The sequence below is a fragment of the Mastigoproctus giganteus genome, chromosome 8 (assembly GCF_048544385.1).
Source record: "Mastigoproctus giganteus isolate SK-2022 chromosome 8, ASM4854438v1, whole genome shotgun sequence".
NCBI lineage: Eukaryota > Metazoa > Arthropoda > Arachnida > Uropygi > Thelyphonidae > Mastigoproctus > Mastigoproctus giganteus.
This window is the reverse complement of record NC_143582.1, coordinates 41,683,092-41,703,821: the sequence shown is the minus strand read 5'-3', so window position 1 is coordinate 41,703,821 and position 20,730 is coordinate 41,683,092. Positions and strand designations below refer to the sequence as shown.

Below are 20,730 nucleotides of genomic sequence, written 5' to 3'. Positions count from 1 at the left end.
ATATTTTATCTCTATCCTGATACTCATACACCTTGTAGTAAATGTGTTATTTTATCTTTGATTATATTGCATTCTTTTTTAGTGCTAGAGTATCATTTATTTTCAAGTCTCTGAAATAAATTTGGTTTGCTTATCACACTTGATGACTTTTTTTATTGATCTATATTTCTAATATTATTATTAAATGTTCATCTATTTGTTTTTCCCCTCTATCTTTATCGTATTTTTGATTACTGCTCATGCCTACAATTTCTGTCTCTCTAAGAAAAGGAGAAATTTTCAGTAGCAATGCTGTTTACACAACAGTGATACCCATTTCATTACCACAGTGTGGCTTGCACAGCTATGACTATTTTAACTATTAACTACTTTTAATTATTTTATTGTTAAAAAATTCAGAAGAGCAAAGAGTCTTGCAATGCTGGAAAGTTAATTGAAGAAAGAATTACTATTTTTGTTATGTTGCAAAGCAGATTGCAGTACAAAACCACACCCACTTATGATTAAGAAATTTTCCCAGCCAAGATGTTTTAAAGTAGTTAATCAACTTCCATCTGATTATGAGGCCAATAAAAGTGCTTGGGCTGTAGCTGAAATTTTTCAGGCTTGGTTATTAAGAGTGGACAGAAGATTGGGTTCGTTAAAAGAAGGAACATTTTTATCATGCTAGATAAAAAAATATACAGTGCATTGAGCTTAAACACTTAAGCTGAAGGACATAACCTATCAGTTTCACCAGTTTTCTGAAGAAAATGGATCAAGACATTATTTATAACCTCAAGAGAGCATATAAGTCTGCCTGATAAGGTACTTTGTCCTCAAGATAGGAAGGAACAAATTCCTGCCAAAGTGGAATATCTTGGATGCTATTCATAATGTTGTTATTTCTTGGGACAGTATTTCAAGTGTAAAAACTATGTGCCACTCTTTACGGAACAAAGAATGTCACATGATTATAATTTTGCATGATCATTATCATTCTCATGATTATCATTTCACATGATTGTATTCTTACCAAAGCTACTCTTTGTCCCACACAGGGTAACTTTTGTGAGAATATGATTGAAAAACATGGTCCAACAAATGAATAAATAGTAACGTTGAGGGATGAAAACTTCAAAGAAGCATGTGGGTTTTGTTAGAGATTTTGGGGAGTTTGTTAAGGTGGATGATGATGCTGTTGCTGTTGTGGCAATACCAACACTGGAAGAGCTACTGATCACCAAACACAACAATAAAGATTTTGTTAACAGTGATGAAAGTGATGTTAAAATAACATCTGTGCTGTACTTAAGTAGTTAATCAACTTCCATCTGATTATGAGGCCAATAAAAGTGCTTGGGCTGTAGCTGAAATTTTTCAGGCTTGGTTATTAAGAGTGGACAGAAGATTGGGTTCGTTAAAAGAAGGAACATTTTTATCATGCTAGATAAAAAAATATACAGTGCATTGAGCTTAAACACTTAAGCTGAAGGACATAACCTATCAGTTTCACCAGTTTTCTGAAGAAAATGGATCAAGACATTATTTATAACCTCAAGAGAGCATATAAGTCTGCCTGATAAGGTACTTTGTCCTCAAGATAGGAAGGAACAAATTCCTGCCAAAGTGGAATATCTTGGATGCTATTCATAATGTTGTTATTTCTTGGGACAGTATTTCAAGTGTAAAAACTATGTGTCACTCTTTACGGAACAAAGAATGTCACATGATTATAATTTTGCATGATCATTATCATTCTCATGATTATCATTTCACATGATTGTATTCTTACCAAAGCTACTCTTTGTCCCACACAGGGTAACTTTTGTGAGAATATGATTGAAAAACATGGTCCAACAAATGAATAAATAGTAACGTTGAGGGATGAAAACTTCAAAGAAGCATGTGGGTTTTGTTAGAGATTTTGGGGAGTTTGTTAAGGTGGATGATGATGCTGTTGCTGTTGTGGCAATACCAACACTGGAAGAGCTACTGATCACCAAACACAACAATAAAGATTTTGTTAACAGTGATGAAAGTGATGTTAAAATAACATCTGTGCTGTACTTAAGGATGCATGTAAGATATAAACCATGCAAAATAATGGAGCTTTCTTTAAGCAGATTTATTTTATTTATTACAATTGGTTTCATTTAATATTATTACTGTGGTTCTGCTTTTACTAATTTATATGGTATTAATTATGAATTTTCATTTCAGTTATATTCTTCTTTTGTCCTATGTTTTTTTTATAAATAAAAGGAAATCTAAACAAAATATTATTCTTATTATTTATGTCAGATAAATCCTAAATTATTAAAAGATATGTACTAAAAATTTAGGCCTCTTGAACTTTGTATTGCTGAGATTCTGCTATACAAGTATCTACTGCAAGGGGGAGGTTGAAAAGTTTCTAGCTTCTTATGAGAGGCTAGAAACTTTTCATAGAAGGAATGTTGGAAAGTGTTAAAAACCATTTAATTTCAAAAACTGGAATGTTGTAAAGTTGTAAAACCCATTAGGGGAGATTATTTCCCCTATTAAGTCAATTGCTTTTTTTTTTGCATGATCCACTAGCTTTTGTAACTCGCTAAAATAAAATATAGAAGATTTTGACTCAAATCAGTTGTTGATTGCATTCATCACAGCATTGTTATTGTTGAATTTTTGTCCTTTCAAGTCCTTTTTGAGATTTGGAAATAGAAAATAGTCCAAAAGAGCTAAAACCAGTGCAGATGCTGAAATATCTTGAATCCATAATAATTATGGATTCAAGATTTTGCAGCAATGTCTAATAATATTAGACATTGCTGCATAATTATTATGCAGCAATGTCTAAGTCACAAACATCACTGTGCGTGTGTGCTGATGCATTGTCTTGATTCAAGATGATTCCTTTAGCCAATTTCCCATGCCTCTTGAGCTTTAGTTCCTCATGGAAACATTTCAGTAGGTTAGAATAATACTAGGCATTGATAGTGGCACCTCGTTCCTGGAAGGCAACCATCACTCCTTTTGTATCCCAGAAGGTGGATGCCATGACTTGCCCAGCCGACTTCTGCACTCGAAACATTTTAGGAGAGGGAAAAGATGGATGCTTCCACTGTTTAAATTGTTCTTTTGTTTCAGGGTTGAAGTTGTGCAACCATGTTATATCCGAAGTGATATGCCGTCCCAAAAATTGAGCTTTATTAGCTTCAAAATGCTGCATAATTTTATAACAGCACCTCACTCTCCTGCTTATGATCTACATTCAGTGGCCCACCTCGAAGAAGCCTTCTTCATTCCTGAAATATTTACGACAATATTATGAGCTCACATCATGACAGATGTTGAATGTTATCTTAGTGTGCATTGATGTATTCTGCAGTCTTGCATGATCAGGTCATGAATGGCATCCACATTTCAAGTCCATGTGATAACAGGCTTCCCACTGCAGTGTGCATCTTTAACACTGTCTTATCCGTGCTTAAATTCTACAACCCAGTTTTTGACCACAGCCTATGAAGGACAAGATTTCCCTGTGAACCTACAAGAAGAGTCACAACACAGCTTGGCAATGTTGTCTTTCATGAAAACCTTTGATATATATATTGGGCTAAAAACTTTTCAACCCCCTTTCATATGTTACCCCAGGCTCACATATGGTGAGTATGGGCTTGGCACACCCAGGGTCCTGAGCTGGATATAATCATTCTTCTCTTCCTTGGTGATTCCCTTCTACTTTTGACTCTCTCTCTCTCTCTCTCTCTCTCTCTCAAGATAACTCAGAATTTTTCTTTTGGCTAGTACAGCATAAGCCTCAGGCTTCCTTGCACCATATGGCCATAATAATAACAATATCTGCTTTTTATATCATAATGATTTATTTTGTGCATTTGTATATTTGCATTTTTTAAGCTCTTCAGTTTCAGAAAAATAATATGAGTACATTTAAAATATACCTAATTTTTTGCAGGGTGCTATTTTAACTACAATGCTGGCTACAAGGAATTTTTCTTGTGAGTATATATCAATGAGTATGCTGTGTGGATTAATTAAAATGAACATGAAACTCATAGTTAACTAGATATTAAATGTTCTTGGTTGCTACGGTAATTATTACAGTTTTATAATTTCATTTTGAGAAAACAGATGAAAGTAACCTATGTGCATTAAAGTTAATTTTTTTTTGTTTTTTTTTTTTTTTCTTCTTATAGAATAGATACTTCTGATATGTGGACAAAATTTCAATATTTTAGCTACAGTGATACGGATACCTGAATAACATAATTTACATCACTGAAATAAATTTAACTATTTTATTTGTAAAAGTACATAATTATTGAAGCTCAGGAAAATATGAATACCAGTCTTTATCTCCTAGGTACTCTTATTCCAAGGGCAGTTTAGGCTGTCCCCCACTCCCAAACATTAAAATGCCTTTCAGAAGGTCACAGTTCCAGGACTTTCATGATTTCATGAGGAGGGTTTTGTAATTAGGCTAACATTGGATTATGAAACATTACAATTATGCATGTTATGCTGCACAGTTACACTTACACTGTGAAAAATCCGAAGTATTCAGACTTGGCCAATTTTGTCATGTATTTTTCCATCCTATTTCAATAAGCAGTGTCAGAATTAGTTAATTGATTGTGCTGAGCAAGGGTAAAAAATTGTTTCAAAATAAGCGGTTTTGTCTCTTCCTTTCTGAAATAAGGGGTTTTCTGCCTTGTGTGTGTGTGTGAGACATTAGCTTGGAGCTAGTTGGGTTAAGCTGTGTAGCCAACAATTTGGTAAGCAGAATCTTTACTTTTGTCATACTACTTCCAAAGCAATCACAGAGACAACTTAGGTTATCTGTTAATTTGTTTGAACAGATAACCAAAAGTAATATGACAAAAGTAAAGGTTTTGCTTACTCACAAGAGATGAGCATCTCCAACATAACATCAGCAGTAAATTTTGATCCTCAATTCAATAGCAATTAGGAAGGGTAACCTGCTTATAATGATGGTAATTGTTGTGCCATTCTCTCAGTTTACTAGATGGAAAGAGTTGCTAATTTTATCTTTAGTCAGAATGTTCATAAATAGAACAGCGTGCCTATTGGCCTTGTAACGGCTGGAAGACGAATCCATCCAGTCAAGTATCAAATGTTCAAATGGCTTGGAGGAAAATATTCCTACAGAGGGCCTCTGTACTTGAATTCATAGGATTGAGCATAATCTTGGATCTTGAAACCCATACAGGCCAATAGTGTCTTTCCTGTACTAACATGTGTGTTTTTTAAAAATTCTCAGCACCACATAAATAAAGAGTTATGGTAAGTTTTCAAGGCCACTGGTATCATTTTGACTGGAGTATCACCCAAAGTGCTTTAGTATTTCCCTACACCATCATCCTCCTTGACAACCCATCCTATTATATAATTAGAGAAAAAATCTTATAAGAATACACAGAATGGCACATCTCTTTTGTACATAGATTCAAGTATCAGGAGTTTCCTTAATTCGGCAAGTGAATTTGTTCTTCTGGATAGGCATTTATGACTATTCAGAACTTAGACTTGACTAAGAGATTTTTTTTTTAAATTTCATACAAGTTATAGAAATATTCCCTTTCTACTTGTTAGTTGAACGACTTAATGAGCAAATCAGTATAAATTATGCCGATAAAGTGTATGCAAAAAAAGGAAAGAAAAATAATATGGTGAACATCCATTATAGTGCTTTTGAGGGGACTAGCACTAAAGAAAGCATTATAAGTGAGGGACGAATTTTTTTTTGAACATAACTCTGTAACCAGATAGAGTATTTCTGTAATATTAACTATAGACAATGCTTCCTTCTTTATATACAGATAACCCTCATATAAAATGGTAGTTAGGTTCCTATAAAATGTTGTGTTGTGTGAAACAGTGTTATACGGGACTAAGAAAAAGTACTAAAAGGGGGGTTGGGGTTATGTTCCAAAAGCTAACAAAATTTAACAAAAATACACCATTCTAGATTTCGTGTATCTTCTGCTCTCTTTAAAAAATCATTAATCGGGGGTTTGTTTGCTTTTGCTTGATAAATCTTTGTGAATTTCACCATATGGAACTAAGCATTTTTGAAGCTTCATTTTGAACTTTGGGCTCCTTTCATTCAAGAATTGGCATTCAAAAAATAAGTTTCTAATTGCTCAGCTAACTTTATGCCTTTCTGTATGCTTTTTAGTGTAAAATTTGGAAGTTTAGAATTTTCATCTGCATATCAGCCTTCTGAATTGATTTGGTTTTACCTCCGATGCCATTTCCACCAAATCCGCTTTGCCAGCCTCTTTTTCTACCAGTAATTCTTGAATGTCTTTGGTAATCACATCTTTTTTAAATTTTTTTTAGGAGCATCAGAGACTAAGGCCATGTTACTCTGTGTATATAAATTGCATGTGTCCTGAGGTCGATTTTCTGTTTACTGGATGAAAAACCAGAGTTTCTGAGAGAAAAAACCATGTTACCCTTGCCTAAGCCTGACTGACTCAGCCACGTTGTGAAAAGACCCATAAAAATTCCTCCCGCCATTGACGGGATTCGAACTCATGGCCTTTCCCACCTGATGTGGGGAGGAGGGGAATTCTATCAACTGTGCTACCCACAAGGGCTTTAGTAGTCATATTATCAAAACCTTCCCCTCCTACCAACGTTATGCTCGATGACAATGACCTTTCCCTTCTAAATACTGGAACAAACACCTTCTTCCACATGCCTACCCGTACTTTTTCTGCCATTGATCTCTCTATCTGCTCCCCTTCTCTACTCCCTTCACTCACTTGGGAGGTGGAGGAGAATCCATACGGAAGCGATCACTTCCCCGTGATAACCTTGTTACACAGTGGGAGACCATGTCTTCCTTTTAGGTTACCACGGTGGAAGATTGATCAGGCTGACTGGACTGCCTTCCAACATCAGGCAAATTTTGATCTTAGCACAGTCAGTCAAGAGTCTATCAATGATGCAGTTAAGTACATCACAGAAAATATTGTCCAAGCAGCTGCGAATGCTGTTTCAAAAACATCTGCCCGGTTTCCACCATTTCCTAAACCTTGGTGGAATTCACAATGCACAGCAGCAAAAAAGGCTCAAAACAAAGCGTGGGGGATATTCCGCCGATATCCCACCACGACCAACCTTATAACCTTTAAACGAGCACGAGCCAAAGCACGATATATCCGCCGTCAGAGTCAAAAGGAATCGTGGATCCGTTTTACATCATCTGTTAACCAGTCTACCAACTCTAAGGTAGTCTGGGATAAAATCCGGAAAATGAAGGGGAAATATACATCCCACCCTTCTTCAATCCTAGATTATAATGGATGCGCTATTGCAGATCCAACTGCAATAGCTAATTCTCTTGGGGAAACATTCTCTAACATCTCTGCAACATCTTCGTATTCCTCAGAGTTCCTGGTCCTGAAACATAAACTAGAAAAACAAGCACTTAATTTTAAGACCAAGGGCCTCTATCCCTACAACGGGGCATTCACTATAGAGGAACTGAAAAGAGCCCTCACTCTTTCCAAAGCAAGTGCTGTTGGACCAGATGGCATCCATTATGAAATGATTAAACATCTTTCACCAAAATCTATGGATTGTCTGCTCCTTCTGTATAACAGAATCTTTACTGAAGGGCAGTTTCCGGACTCCTGGCGAAAGGCAATCGTTCTTGCCTTCCCTAAGCCAGGAAAGGATCCAAAAGTCAACACCAACTATCGTCCTATTGCTCTGACTACTGTCTGTGCAAAATCCTGGAGAGAATGGTCAATTCTCGTTTAATATGGTATTTAGAATCAAATGACCTTCTCTCTAGCATCCAGTGTGGCTTCCGAAGGAACCGGTCCACTTTGGACCATCTTATTAGAATGGAAGCATCCATCCGGGATGCTTTCCTAAAACGGGAACACTTGGTGTCGGTGTTCTTTGACATGGAGAAAGCGTATGACACAACTTGGAGAGGTGGCATTTTAAGACTTACATAGCCTAGGCCTAAGAGGGCATCTGCCCTTTTTTATTCAAAACTTTTTAGCCGATCGATCGTTCCAAGTTCGTGTGGGATCCTCACTCTCTCGCTCCTTTAGCCAAGAGGAGGGAGTACCACAAGGATCAGTATTAAGTGTCACGCTTTTTGCCGTAAAAATAAATTCCATCACAGAACAACTTCCTCCAACTGTAAACAGTGCCCTCTATGTTGATGACTTTAGCATTTTTTGCCAGTCGTGCAACATGAGGGTTATTGAAAGACAACTGCAGAAAGCCATTGATAGTCTGAATTCCTGGGAACTTGCAAATGGCTTCAGGTTCTCGCCGGAGAAGACCGTTTGCGTACACTTTTGTCGCAAGCGTAATCTTCATCCTGAACCCGAATTAAGGCTTGGACAAAATGTTATTCCAGTAGCAGCAAACACAAAATTCTTGGGACTCATAGTCGATAAAAAACTAACTTTTTTGGATCATATTCGTCAACTCCGCACAAAGTGCACACGTGGGCTTAATATTCTCCACTCGCTCTCCTCTACATCTTGGGGAGCAGACCGATGTACCATTCTTCGGCTTTACTGTGCACTAGTGCGATCCAAACTAGATTATGGGTCCCAGGTACATTCCTTAGCCCGAGACAATGTCCTGCGGTGGCTGGACCCCGTCCATCATCAGGCTATACGCATCGCTACTGGAGCATTTCGAACATCTCCTGTCCAGAGCGCTTATACGTCGAAGCAAACGAACCACCGTTATCACTTCGACGTAAGCAGTTGTCTCTAAAGTACGCCTTAAAACTGAAATCCCTGCCAGACCACCCTACGTGGCCATTCGTTTTTGAGCCACGATAGGAAAATTTATACAATACTCGAAAGACTGCCAATCGTCCTTTTGGTATTCATTTCCAAGAGCTACTCAAAGAACTTAATATCAAGGTAGACAAGGTTGCCCAAACATCAAAGCAACCCTTTCCACCCTGGCATGCTCGTGTCCCGGCATGCGACTTGTCGCTTAGAAACTGGGGAAAGTCGGACATTCCATCATGTGTCTACCTGCAGCTTCATTCAGCACACCGAACTGAATATTCTGACTTCGCGCCAGTCTACACAGACGGTTCGAAGTCGGAATCATATGTGGGATCTGCTGCTGTCTTTACAGACAGCACTATATCAGAGCAGATTCCCTCTGAATGCAGCATATTTACTGCAGAGCTGCACGCTGTAGAGTTAGCCTTGGATCATATTAGTAAATACCAATACCAACGGTTCATTTTATATTCTGACTCTCTTAGCATGTTACAGCCTTTAATATCTGTGAGATATAATCCTCATCCAGTTCTGTCTAGCATTCAGCAGAAGATTCACGTTCTCCATGAACGCGAATATGACATCCGCTTCTGCTGGATTCCCAGCCACATTGGGATTAGGGGAAATGATTTGGCTGACGCCGCAGCCAAATCAGCAGTTCCCAATAATAACCGCTGCCTGTTAGTCCCCTATACAGACTACTGGCAAATAATACACGAGAAAATACATTCCCAATGGCAGGATTCGTGGAATAGACAGACTGCGAATAAATTATATCAAATAAAGCCTGTAATTGAACCGTGGCAGTCTAGTCTGCGCAGGAATCGTAAGGAGGAAGTTGTTCTTGCCCGGACCCGCATAGGACATAGTCATTTGACACATTCTTTTTTGCTGAGGGCTGATGACCCTCCTATGTGTGAGTCTTGTGGCACAGTTTTATCAATTAGACACATTTTAATCGAATGTTCAGATTTTAGCAATATCCGTCTTACCGCTTTTAACCATCTGACTGAGCCATATACACTCAGTCAGATTTTATCTGACAATGACAATGTGTCTGCTGTTTTTAGCTTTTTAAAATCAATAAATATTTTTACTCATATATAAAATTTTTACATTTTTCTTTTATATATTTGTTATACATTTTGACATAGTGACCTAACTAATTAGGTCACTGAAAGTTTAAAAATTTTTTTTATAAATGACCTGGTCTTGGCGCCAATAAAACCAGAAAAAACCAAACCAAATCCTACCAACGTATCCAAGTTCTATTATGTCTCCTGTCGGGACTGGGGCCTGAACAAGCATACCTTTTCGCTTTACTATAAAGCAGCCTTCATACTAGCCATCACATATGCCGCTGGTGTCTGGTATGTAAAGGCAACAACAGCTATTAATAGATAACTTCTGGACACCATCCAATGATCAGTATCACTCTCCATTTCTAGAGCATGTAGCACAGTGAGCACCCATGCCCTTCAGCTCCTGGAAGGGGCACTTCCCCTGGGCCTGGTGGCAGTGCAATGGGGGCTGCTGTATCAGATTTCTAAGGGCTCAACTAAGGAATGTCTTGGCTTCATGCTAGATCCATCTAACAACCTAAAAATCAATTCCATCTAACAACCTAAAAATCAAAAAGACAAATCCTGATGCTTCTGTTAAGGACACAAAACCAGGCCCTGACTTGCCCGCCTGGACAGGATTCTGTAGACAAAATACATTTGCTGCACCTGACATTACTGGATTGACTGCTGACTGAACTTGTATTCTAGGAACAGAAAAGTGAGACTGCCAACTGGCGACCTGGACTTTTTTTTTTAGATTGAAGTAGGGTTTTAGAAAGAAGGAAAAAAAAGGAAGAGAGAGAGAGAGAGAGAGAGAAAAAAACAAAAAAGGCTTTGATCTGCAGCACTTTAAGGCAGTCTGAACTGGGCACCCTTGCCTGGCTCTCTGTTCACTCCATTCTCCTTGGCAGGGGGATGGGTTCTTGCTCCCTCCCCCTCCCTGTCCCCTATTTCATCTGGAGGGGCTTGTCCCCACCGACTACCTCAGGGATGCCTACTCTGTTATCCCTGTACTTCCATCTGTTCCCCCAGCCTTCAGCTCCCTCCCCCCACTCTAACTAGACCGACAGTGTATGCCCCTAACTTAACGTAGCTAAATTACTAACTTGTCTAAATTTAACCTCACTCTCATCAAACAATTTCGCCTAATCTAACCTTGAGCATTTACCCCAATTTTTTTATTTTATTTATTTTATTTATTTTATTTTTTAATTATTATTATTATTATTATTATTATTATTATTATGGTTTTTAGGAGCATTAGCAACTAAGGCCATATTGCTCCGGGGATATGCGGTGGTCATTTCCTGACCTTTCCTCATCCTCCTATTTGGTGGTCACGGGCTTGAATCCCAGTATAATCAAGAAGCATGTGCTATGCACTGCTGCTCCTGCCCACCTGGCTACGGAGACGGCAATATTTTTTTTTTTTTTTTTTTTAATTTATTATTATTTTTTTCTTAGGTCCTAGCCACTGAAATCTCAGGAAATTAGTTGGCAGGACCTGCCAGAGTAAATAACTATACTACTGGTGTACCTGGTGCCTCCATGGGACAGAGTGTGGATAACATTAGATTCCATCAGGGACTCAGTGGCTAAATGACCAGAGGAACAACAGTACACGACACTACACATGTACAAAATCCACACACCTTTAAACCTCTGGCATTGACAGTGTTCTGTTTCACACTCACAATGTATACTACATGGAGATGGGGGAAACCCCTGGTGCTGTTTGACACTAAACACACTCTACACTCTATCGCACCAATTCTGTTTTCTGCCGGTTTGACCATATTTCCTGAATGAACTGACTCCGGCCATACATTTTTCCAACATGCACCTGTTGACAGGTTTACTTTTTTTCAGCAATAAAGCTATGATTCTGATACAGTCCACAATTGAGAAATGTTTCCATGTCTCCATAACTTCAATAGATTCGGAATAAATTTTTACCAAAATCCATTGTAACAGTTTTGTGATGTAATGAGTTTTAAAGGTGAATATAATGCCTTGATCTAATGGCTGAATGAGAGAAGTTGTATTAAGCTAGCACAACTGTAGTGGTAGTAGGAACATAACTTCAACTTGTCGATGACTTAAATCTTTTGGATGGCCTGGTGTGCTATCCAATAGTAATAAAACTTTGAAATCTAGATTTTTTTCACAAGTGTGGAGATTTCTCAGTAATTTTTTTTTGACTAGCAAGTCAACAGTGGGGATTCAAAAAGAGTAGAAATGTTGAAAAATTGCATCCAACATAATAGCAGGGTTTTCCCTGCAGAAAAGCTCAAAAATACCCTGTTATGTGATGTTTACTGAAATTCTCTAACTGTGTTATATAAGTACCGTGTTCTGTGAGGATTTTCGCAATTTATCAATCATGTTAGAGTGAAACTGTGTTGTAGAAGCACCATGTTATACGGGGGTTGCCTGTACTGAAGAAAGTTGTCATTTGCCCACTGGAGCAATGGATCATTACAGAAGTATACAGTACTGGCATATCCTGGTAGTTAGGATGTCCAGGCAAGTAAGAGAAGAGAGAGATGACATCATAGGAGAGTGATTGAACCCTAATTGGTCAATCAGAAAGACCCAGTAATCTGTCCTGCTGAAGATCAGTTCTCTTGTAATTATGTACATTGATTTTAAACTCAGCATTACAAAGGGAAGGAAACAAAAAAAAAAAAAGAACTGAATCTTTATAATAAATTTATATTCTCTTGGCAAATATGCATGCATAAACATCTCTATCCCTCCCACATTTCTGCTTGTCTTACCTTTAAATTTTGTTATATGCATAACGTCTTTAACTTTTATTTTTGTAGCCACTTTTTGGCAAAATTCTGGATTTTTTTACATTAAAAGCATGGGAGCATTCATTGAAATAGAATATAGGTGTGTTCTGCAATCACCGTTTTTCTTGGTTTTCCTCTTTTCTGCACTCTTTTTGGAAGACCATTTTTCATATTTCATCAATATTTTGATAGATAATACTGATTTTTTTTTTCAGTTTTTGTTATTTTTTGCAGTGCTTATGAAGCAGTGATCTGTATTAAGGGGGTCAAAAACCATAAACTTTTCAAAGTTTATGCCCCCCGGGCCATACTTGGGCCATAAACTTTGAAACATTTATAGCCCAAGTATGAAAGGATAGTGGTATAATGTTAAAAAAGTTTGTACTTAATGCATACATTGAACAAAAGCCGAGAATTAGGGTTGAATTTGAAAGTGTCTGCAATTCTGCCCAGACACGATAGGAGGGAGTATATGATGAGAGCCTTGTCGATCAATTCGACCCTGGAAAGATTGTGCAAGGCTCAAGGGGTAGAATTTTTTTCAGCCTGGACTGTACTTGTTAACAGGAGAGATTGCTTCTACAGGGATGGGATACACTTAAATAGAAAGGGTGCAAGAATATTTGCTGATGCTATCGAGGCAGTGTTAGGTGGGTCGGAAAACTGCTAGCTTGGGGGGAGACAAAGACCAATAGATTGACAGTAGCCACTGGCAGAGGTGAAAGAGATTCTTGCACTGCTTCTATTAGAATGAGCAGAAGCCTGAAAAACAAGATGCGTGGTATTTCAGAGACTGCTGGGAGCCATTGCGGTACAAATAAACACATGGGTTGTGTTAGGGTAGCTAAGAATAGAAACAGGTGCAGGTATACTTGCGTGTACACCAATGCTAGGAGTTTAGTAAATAAATTTGATGAATTTGAGGTATTGCTCAAAACATCAAAGGCAGATATTGTTGGGATATCAGAGACGTGGTGTCACACAGATATAAGGGATGCAGAACTGCAATTTGGGGAGTACAACGTCTACAGAAAGGATAGACAGGATAGGAAGGGGGGAGGGGTTATGCTATTAGTTAAGAAACACATAAAAACCAAGGAAGTGAAGCCAGTCGACATCGCTGGACAGTGCAGTGTTGAGTCAGTTTGGTGTGACATAAGCATTGGGAGATCAAAATTGAGAGTAGGAGTGTGCTATAGGCCTAATGACTCTGATGAGTATAATAAGGAACTGTACAGGGAAATAGAGTGGGCCAGTAAATCAGAGAGTCTTATAATGGGAGATTTTAATTTCCCAGATATTTACTGGAATTTGGGGGTTGGTTACTCACATACTAGCAGGGCTCTTGTGGATTTATTGGATGATTGTTTTCTACATCAGCATGTTCAGGAGGCAACTAGAGGGAGTAATACTCTTGATTTGATTATCAGCAGTGATTCTTCATGCATTAAGAATCTGCAGATAAATGAACCACTAGGTGGCAGTGATCACAGTGTGCTGAAGTGGGATTTACTGAAAGAGGTAACTACCATTAGGGGTAAAGGGAAGGGTTATTGCTTCCGTAAAGGCGACTACGATGGACTGGGACAGTATTTAAATTCTATACAGTGGGACCAACTGATGATGTTACCAACAGCAAATTCAAAATGGGAAGCATTCAAAGAACTTATCTTGGAAGCTACTAGGCTTTACATACCAACTAAGAAATATTGTTCAAAGTTTAGGCCAAAATGGATGTCAGATGAACTAATGAGGCATATGGCAGAGAAGAAAAATGCATGGGATACTTACAAATTAACACATGACACAGAAGCCTATGATAGATACAAGTTGATATGCAACCAAGTTACAAAGGAGGTTAGGCAGGCGAAGGCAGATTACGAGAAATCCTTGGCAAGGGATGCAAAGAAAAACAGCAAAGAGTTCTTTACTTATGTAAACTCTAGAAGGAAGGGGATGAATCAGATTGGTCCACTTAATATTGATGGGTCAACTGTTGATGATCCTGCTCAGGTAGCTAACAAACTAAATGAATATTTTGCATCGACATTCACACATGAGGAGTTATTCAGCAAGGGGAATGCCAGAGGTGTATTCAACTCTAGCAGTAGGCTACAGAATCTTGAAATAACTGGGAGTAAAGTGGAGGAGAAACTGTTGAAGATAAACACAAGAAAGGAACCCGGGGTGGATGGGATCTATCCAGTTATATTAAAGGAGGCAGCAAAGGAAGTAAGCAAACCCTTAGCCATAATTATGAGAGCTTCCTTGGACTCAGGGGAGGTACCCATAGACTGGAAATGTGCAAATGTGACCCCAATTCACAAAGGAGGATCAAAGGCTGACACAAGTAACTATAGACCTGTGAGCTTAACTTCTGTTCCAGGAAAATTAATGGAGGCACTGGTTAAAGAAGCACTGCAGGATCATTTAGACAAGACTTCAGTTATAGCTCAGACACAGCATGGTTTTGTTAAGGGGAAGTCTTGCCTGACCAACTTGATTGGATACTATGATGCAGTCACAAAAGAACTGGATGCAGGGAATAACTTTGATATTATATACTTGGATCTTAGAAAGGCTTTTGATACTGTTGCACATGGAAGACTGCTACACAAATTGGAGCAGTGTGACATTGGAGGCAAATTGCTGCTATGGATAAAGGGGTGGTTGAGTGGGAGAAGACAGAGAGTGGTAATCAATGGACACTGCTCATCGTGGACTAATGTTATTAGTGGAGTCCCTCAGGGCTCAGTGTTGGGTCCATTATTGTTTTCTGTATTTATAAATGATATTGATGATGGTATATCAAGCTTAATGTCCAAGTTTGCAGATGATACAAAGGTTGGCAGGGTTGTCAAGGACACTACTGACACTACATTGCTGCAACAGGATCTGGAAAGGTTGAGCAGATGGGCTGAGAGGTGGCAAATGAAGTATAACATTGGCAAATGTAAAGTACTACACATGGGAAACAGCAACCCCAGAGCAACGTATCAACTCTGTGGTACTACACTGACAGTGGTAGAGAATGAAAGGGACTTGGGGGTGATTGTGCAGGTAGATATGAAGTTCTCTGAGCAGTGCAGACGGGCTGCAAGAGTAGCTCATGGAGTATTGTCAATGATATACAGGAATTTTTCCAGCAGGGATAAGGAGGTGATTATTCCATTGTACAAGGCAATGGTCAGGCCACACCTAGAGTACTGTATACAGGTCTGGAGGCCTCATTTCAAGAAGGATGTAGAGCTGCTGGAACGAGTACAGAGAAGGGCAACAAGATTAGTGAGTGGAACAAAGGGGTGCTCTTACGAAGAAAGGCTTAAGTTTTGCAAATTACAGTGTCTGGAGACTAGGCACCAGCGAGGTGATCTGATAGAGGTGTATAAAGCCTTGAATGGTTTAAGCATGCTCAATGCTGATGGGATTCTTCCTCTAGCTCAGAAAAATCACCTGAGAGGGCATAAATTCAAATTGAGGAAAGACAGATGTAGGATAGACGTGCGGAAATTTGCCTTTAGCCAGCGGGTGGTTGGTTGGTGGAACAGACTGCCATCCCTTGTGGTGGAGGTTGATAGCCTAAATAAGTTTAAGGCTCAGCTGGACAGGTATTTTGAACGAACAGAGGGGTGAAGTGGAAGTGGGTTTTTTTTTTTTTTTTTTTTGGCTGATGCTGCATAAGCTTGCTTTCTTGCATCAAATGCCTCTACTAATGCTAATGCTAAAATAGCAACCTACCAAATCTCATGCAGTTTCAAAAATGTCTTTTTTTAATTGTGTTTTTTTAAACATCTTTTTTTAATTCAGATCCTGAAGTCACCAAAGTTGTGTGAATGAGGAAAGATGGACAAAATCAGTCACTGTGCAGTCATCAATTTGTGAAAAAAGGTACTAGTGCCAAAAGGAAATTTGTGATGATATAGTTACTGAACTCTGGGAGGATGCCCTTTCCTGTTCCACGATTAAGAAGTAGAAATCAGAATTTAAATGGGGAGGGGTCCTGGAAGATGACCACACTGTGGTGGAAGACCTGCAACATCCATCACTCCAGAAGTTGACAGTATGCACGATCTGGTGATGAGTGATAGTTTCGTACATTGTCAGCATCTTGAGCATTTCCTCTGATGAATATATGTACCATATAATAACAGAGGTTCCTGCTATGAATAAGGTGTCAGTACAGTGGATTCCAAAGTTGTTGACAATAGATCAAAAATGCACAAGAGTTGCAAGTCAAATTACAATCTATCATTGCTATGGCTGCAATGCATGAGTTTGGTTTTGAAATCTTAGCTCATCCTCCATATTCACCAGATTGGGCATCATCAAATTTTCATGTTTCCTAATTTAAAAAATACCTGGCTGACATCTATTTTCCCACTGAACAGTGATGTTATTGCTGCAGCAGATGCATTCCTGGAGGCTCAAGAATAAAACTTACTTCACAGCTGGAATGAACATTGCATTATAGCATTGGTAGAAAAATTGTATTGACTCCAAAGGAGACTGTGTTGAAAAGCAGCTTGTTACCAGACTCTTCAAATAAATTCTTCATACTCAGGCCACAAACCTTTCAAATATCCCATGTATATAAATTGAATCACATACAATGTACTATGTTTGGTTTTTTGGCACACCTTCAGCCTTTTTTGCATGCTGCTAAAAAAAATATGAAAATTTTTAAAACAAGTTTATTAAATTAAATTAAAAATATATTGTATTACAAACATGATAAATTTAATAATAGTACTGCCATTAATAATATTTATGATATCATGTTGAACATGCACATGCACACAAAGTCTGTTTGACCCTAGCAAGCAGATTTGCCAGCCGATTGATCCTGAACAGGCAAACACAGAACTTCCTGTCTTGGCTGAAGCAGAGACCGAAAATAAAAGGTAAATTGCAGCCATTATCAACCCACTGCAGGATGGAAGCCTCCTCAACAATTCATGTCGAGGGAAATGGACCACAATCTGCCACGCTGGTCCAATGCAGGTTGGCAGATCAACCGTATTTAGCAGTCAGGGGCTTGAACCCCGTTCTACTCAGAGCCTGTGCTGCCGCACTCCTGCTCCTGACCCAGTGGTCAGGAGCAGGAGTGCGGAGGCCTCGTTGTGGAGGCAGAGACCAAAGTGATGTATTAAAGCTGTCCCCCTCCTCACCCACCATGCTACTCCTTTCCAGGAAGGTTACAATACATGGTAAACATACCAGATTCTAGTGATGGCAATCTAGAATCTACAACCTAAGCAAAAAGACACAGGCAGAGTTCTCGGCAGAGGCATCCGCAATTCATATTGTCTGCCAGTTATTCTGTCTTCATTTTCCCCTCATGTTTGTGGCTCTGTCATATACCATTAGTAAACATGTTAAAGGGCAGGTGTGTGCTCTGGATTCCAATGTTACTAATCTGTAGAACAAGCAGCAGAAGCATCACTGGGAGGTTGCCTCACCACATACAGGTGACCATGTTGAAGGTGGAAATGTGTGAATCATCCTGACAGTTTCTGCAAAGTGTGTAGATGATTTACAACAAAAACTCAGAGAAAGAAAATATACAATATTACTAAACATACATTGTTTTGTATTTTGGTTGCAAGATTGTTGAATCAGGACAAAATTTGCATTCCACATATGTGCTTATTTACTTGCTCCACATCTGAGGATGAAGCTAACTGGGAAAATCGAAAGTATGCCTTTTGCTATTTCTGTGGTGTGAGAAACATGCAACCATATTGGTGATGCAAGTTTCTGCATGACAGAAATATCATGGATGTCCAGAAAAGCAAGCACAGCATCAAATATTCTAACATATTATTTTGCAACAAGCCCTGTTCCACATGACAAAGATCTACTGATAGCTGATTCCCCTCCCCCAAAACATGGGATAAAGAAAGAAGTGAAGGATATAGCAAGGATTCTATATTGTGGAGGCTGGACCATCTACTTCAACAGATTTGGACTGCCAACCATAAAATTATAACATGCCACATTTAATTAATCAAGAACAGTTGAATGACTTAGTTCATTATTTAAACTTATCTAAAGAGCAAGCAGAATTCCTCAGTTCTAGGTTACAACAGTGAGAGTTACTTTAAGTAGGAACTAAAATTACAATATATTGAAAACTTCAATGTTTTTGAAATTTTTTTTTATTGAAGACGGTATGTGTTTCTGTAAATATATTAGTAGTCGTTAGAATGAACTGGGCATTGAACTCAATTCTAATGAATGATATATGGATGAATGAATCCTAATGTATGGTTTTAATTGATGCCCCAGAATTAAGTTTAAAAGCAGTTTTGCTGTACAGTGGAAATGAATTCTCATCAGTTTTTCTGCTTCAATCTGTTGGTTTGAAATAAACATATATGGAAGTCTTTCCATGATTCTGAGTTCAACAGTGTACCATGACTTTGAATGTCTGTGGTGATCTTAAAGTAACTGGATTACTCACTAGTTTACAGAGAAGTTTTACAAAATACTGTTTTCTATGTTTGTGGGACAGTAATGCAACAAAAAAATTATTCAGTAGTGGTAAAAAGAGAGAAGAATTTTTACTAGGGAGAAGTGATATAAAATGTTTCACTGGTTGAACTATTTAAAAGTCTTCTTCTACCTTTGAATTATAAAGCTTAGATTAATGAAGAAGCTTGTTAAAGCTCTGGATAAAGAAAAATGGGGATTCTGACACCTAAGGAATATGTTTCACAATTTAACAGATGCAAAACTGATAGAAGAAATCTACACTGGGCCTCAAATAAAGAAACACTTAAAGATTATGTACTTGAAACAAAGCTACAGGATACTGGACTAGCAGCTTGATGATCATTTAAATCAGTTGTACATGGATTTCTTGGAAGAAGGAAAGAGGATAATTATGAATCTCTGGTGTCAACTTTACTGCAATGTTATAAAGATGATGGCTGCTGAATGCCTTTGGAGGCATTCAGCAGCCAGTTTATTCATTCATTCCCATCATTTTTCATTCATTGATGATTGAATGAATGATGATTCATTCATTCATCAGTTTATTCATTCCCATCTCAGTTTTCCTTCTCATTATTTGTGAGATTTAAGTATTGTGCATAGTGATCGCTTTCATTAGGAACATATCCACAGTGGAAAAGCATTACCAAGGTTGTTATGATACTGCCATGATGGGAAATTAAGAGGGAAAGCAAAATGGACCAAACCAGAGTGGTTAACATTTCTAAGGAAACCGAATGCATGTAGTACATTATTTGTTTTTATTTTTATTATATGTTTTGATTAAAGTATTTTAAAATGAATGACTCTTTTTGAAGCATATGTATTGTACGTACAGTACATAAAGATATTTAGTTACTGAAATTTCAGTATATCTTTTGATGGAGATGGGATAAGACATAATTTTGGTATCAATGGATCAGTTTCCTTTAGAATCTGCAATTTTGCTCTGGAGGAAGTAAAAAAAAAAAAAGTTTTTTGTTGTCCATTTTCATTATGATGAAGTCATAAAACATTTGGTAGCATGAAAAAACTTGGATGTTGTTTACCTTTACTTCAGTAAAGGTAATTATATCGAAAAGTATACAAGAAAATTGGGATTAATGGTAAAATCCTTCATGGATTAAGTGCTAGCTAAAAGAATGGAGACAGGGAATAGCCATAAATGGATATTCCTCAGGGATACCAGTGGTTCCCTCAGCGATCAAGAGAGCCAGTTCTGTTTCTTATCTTCCTTTAGTAACATTGATGAACTAAAGAGTAGAAATCCAGAAGCAACTCCTGGATTTTTATTCTCTAGGTATGGTAGGGGTTAACAACCAGAACCAGGCTATTTAGTTTCAAAATGACAGATTTGTTGCACAAATGGTCTGAAAAATGGCAACTGAGGTTTTGCACCTAGAGAATAGAAATCCAGGAGTTGCTAACAAGCTTGGAGAGGAGTTAAAAGTAGTTCAAGATAAAAAAAAAAAAAAAAGATTTAGGGGAGTTATGATTCAGTCAGACATGAAATTTTCCATGTAGAGTAAACAAGTGGCTAGGAGGGTACGTGGTGTCCTGTGTATGGTATGCAGACTCTTCATAAGT

The 20,730-nt window shown here is 38.1% G+C and overlaps 1 protein-coding gene across 4 annotated transcripts in view; it reads left to right on the top strand.

The window, feature by feature from the left end:
• Positions 1-20,730, top strand: part of LOC150081484 (calcium/calmodulin-dependent protein kinase type II delta chain-like) — a 645,695-nt gene that overhangs the window by 381,281 nt on the left and 243,684 nt on the right. For all 4 annotated transcript variants that reach the window (XM_090379918.1, XM_090379916.1, XM_090379917.1 and 1 more), the window contains exon 12: positions 3,941-3,983. In XM_090379918.1, coding sequence (XP_090236044.1) covers positions 3,941-3,983 — 43 coding nt within the window. The remainder of the gene's footprint in view (positions 1-3,940; positions 3,984-20,730) is intronic.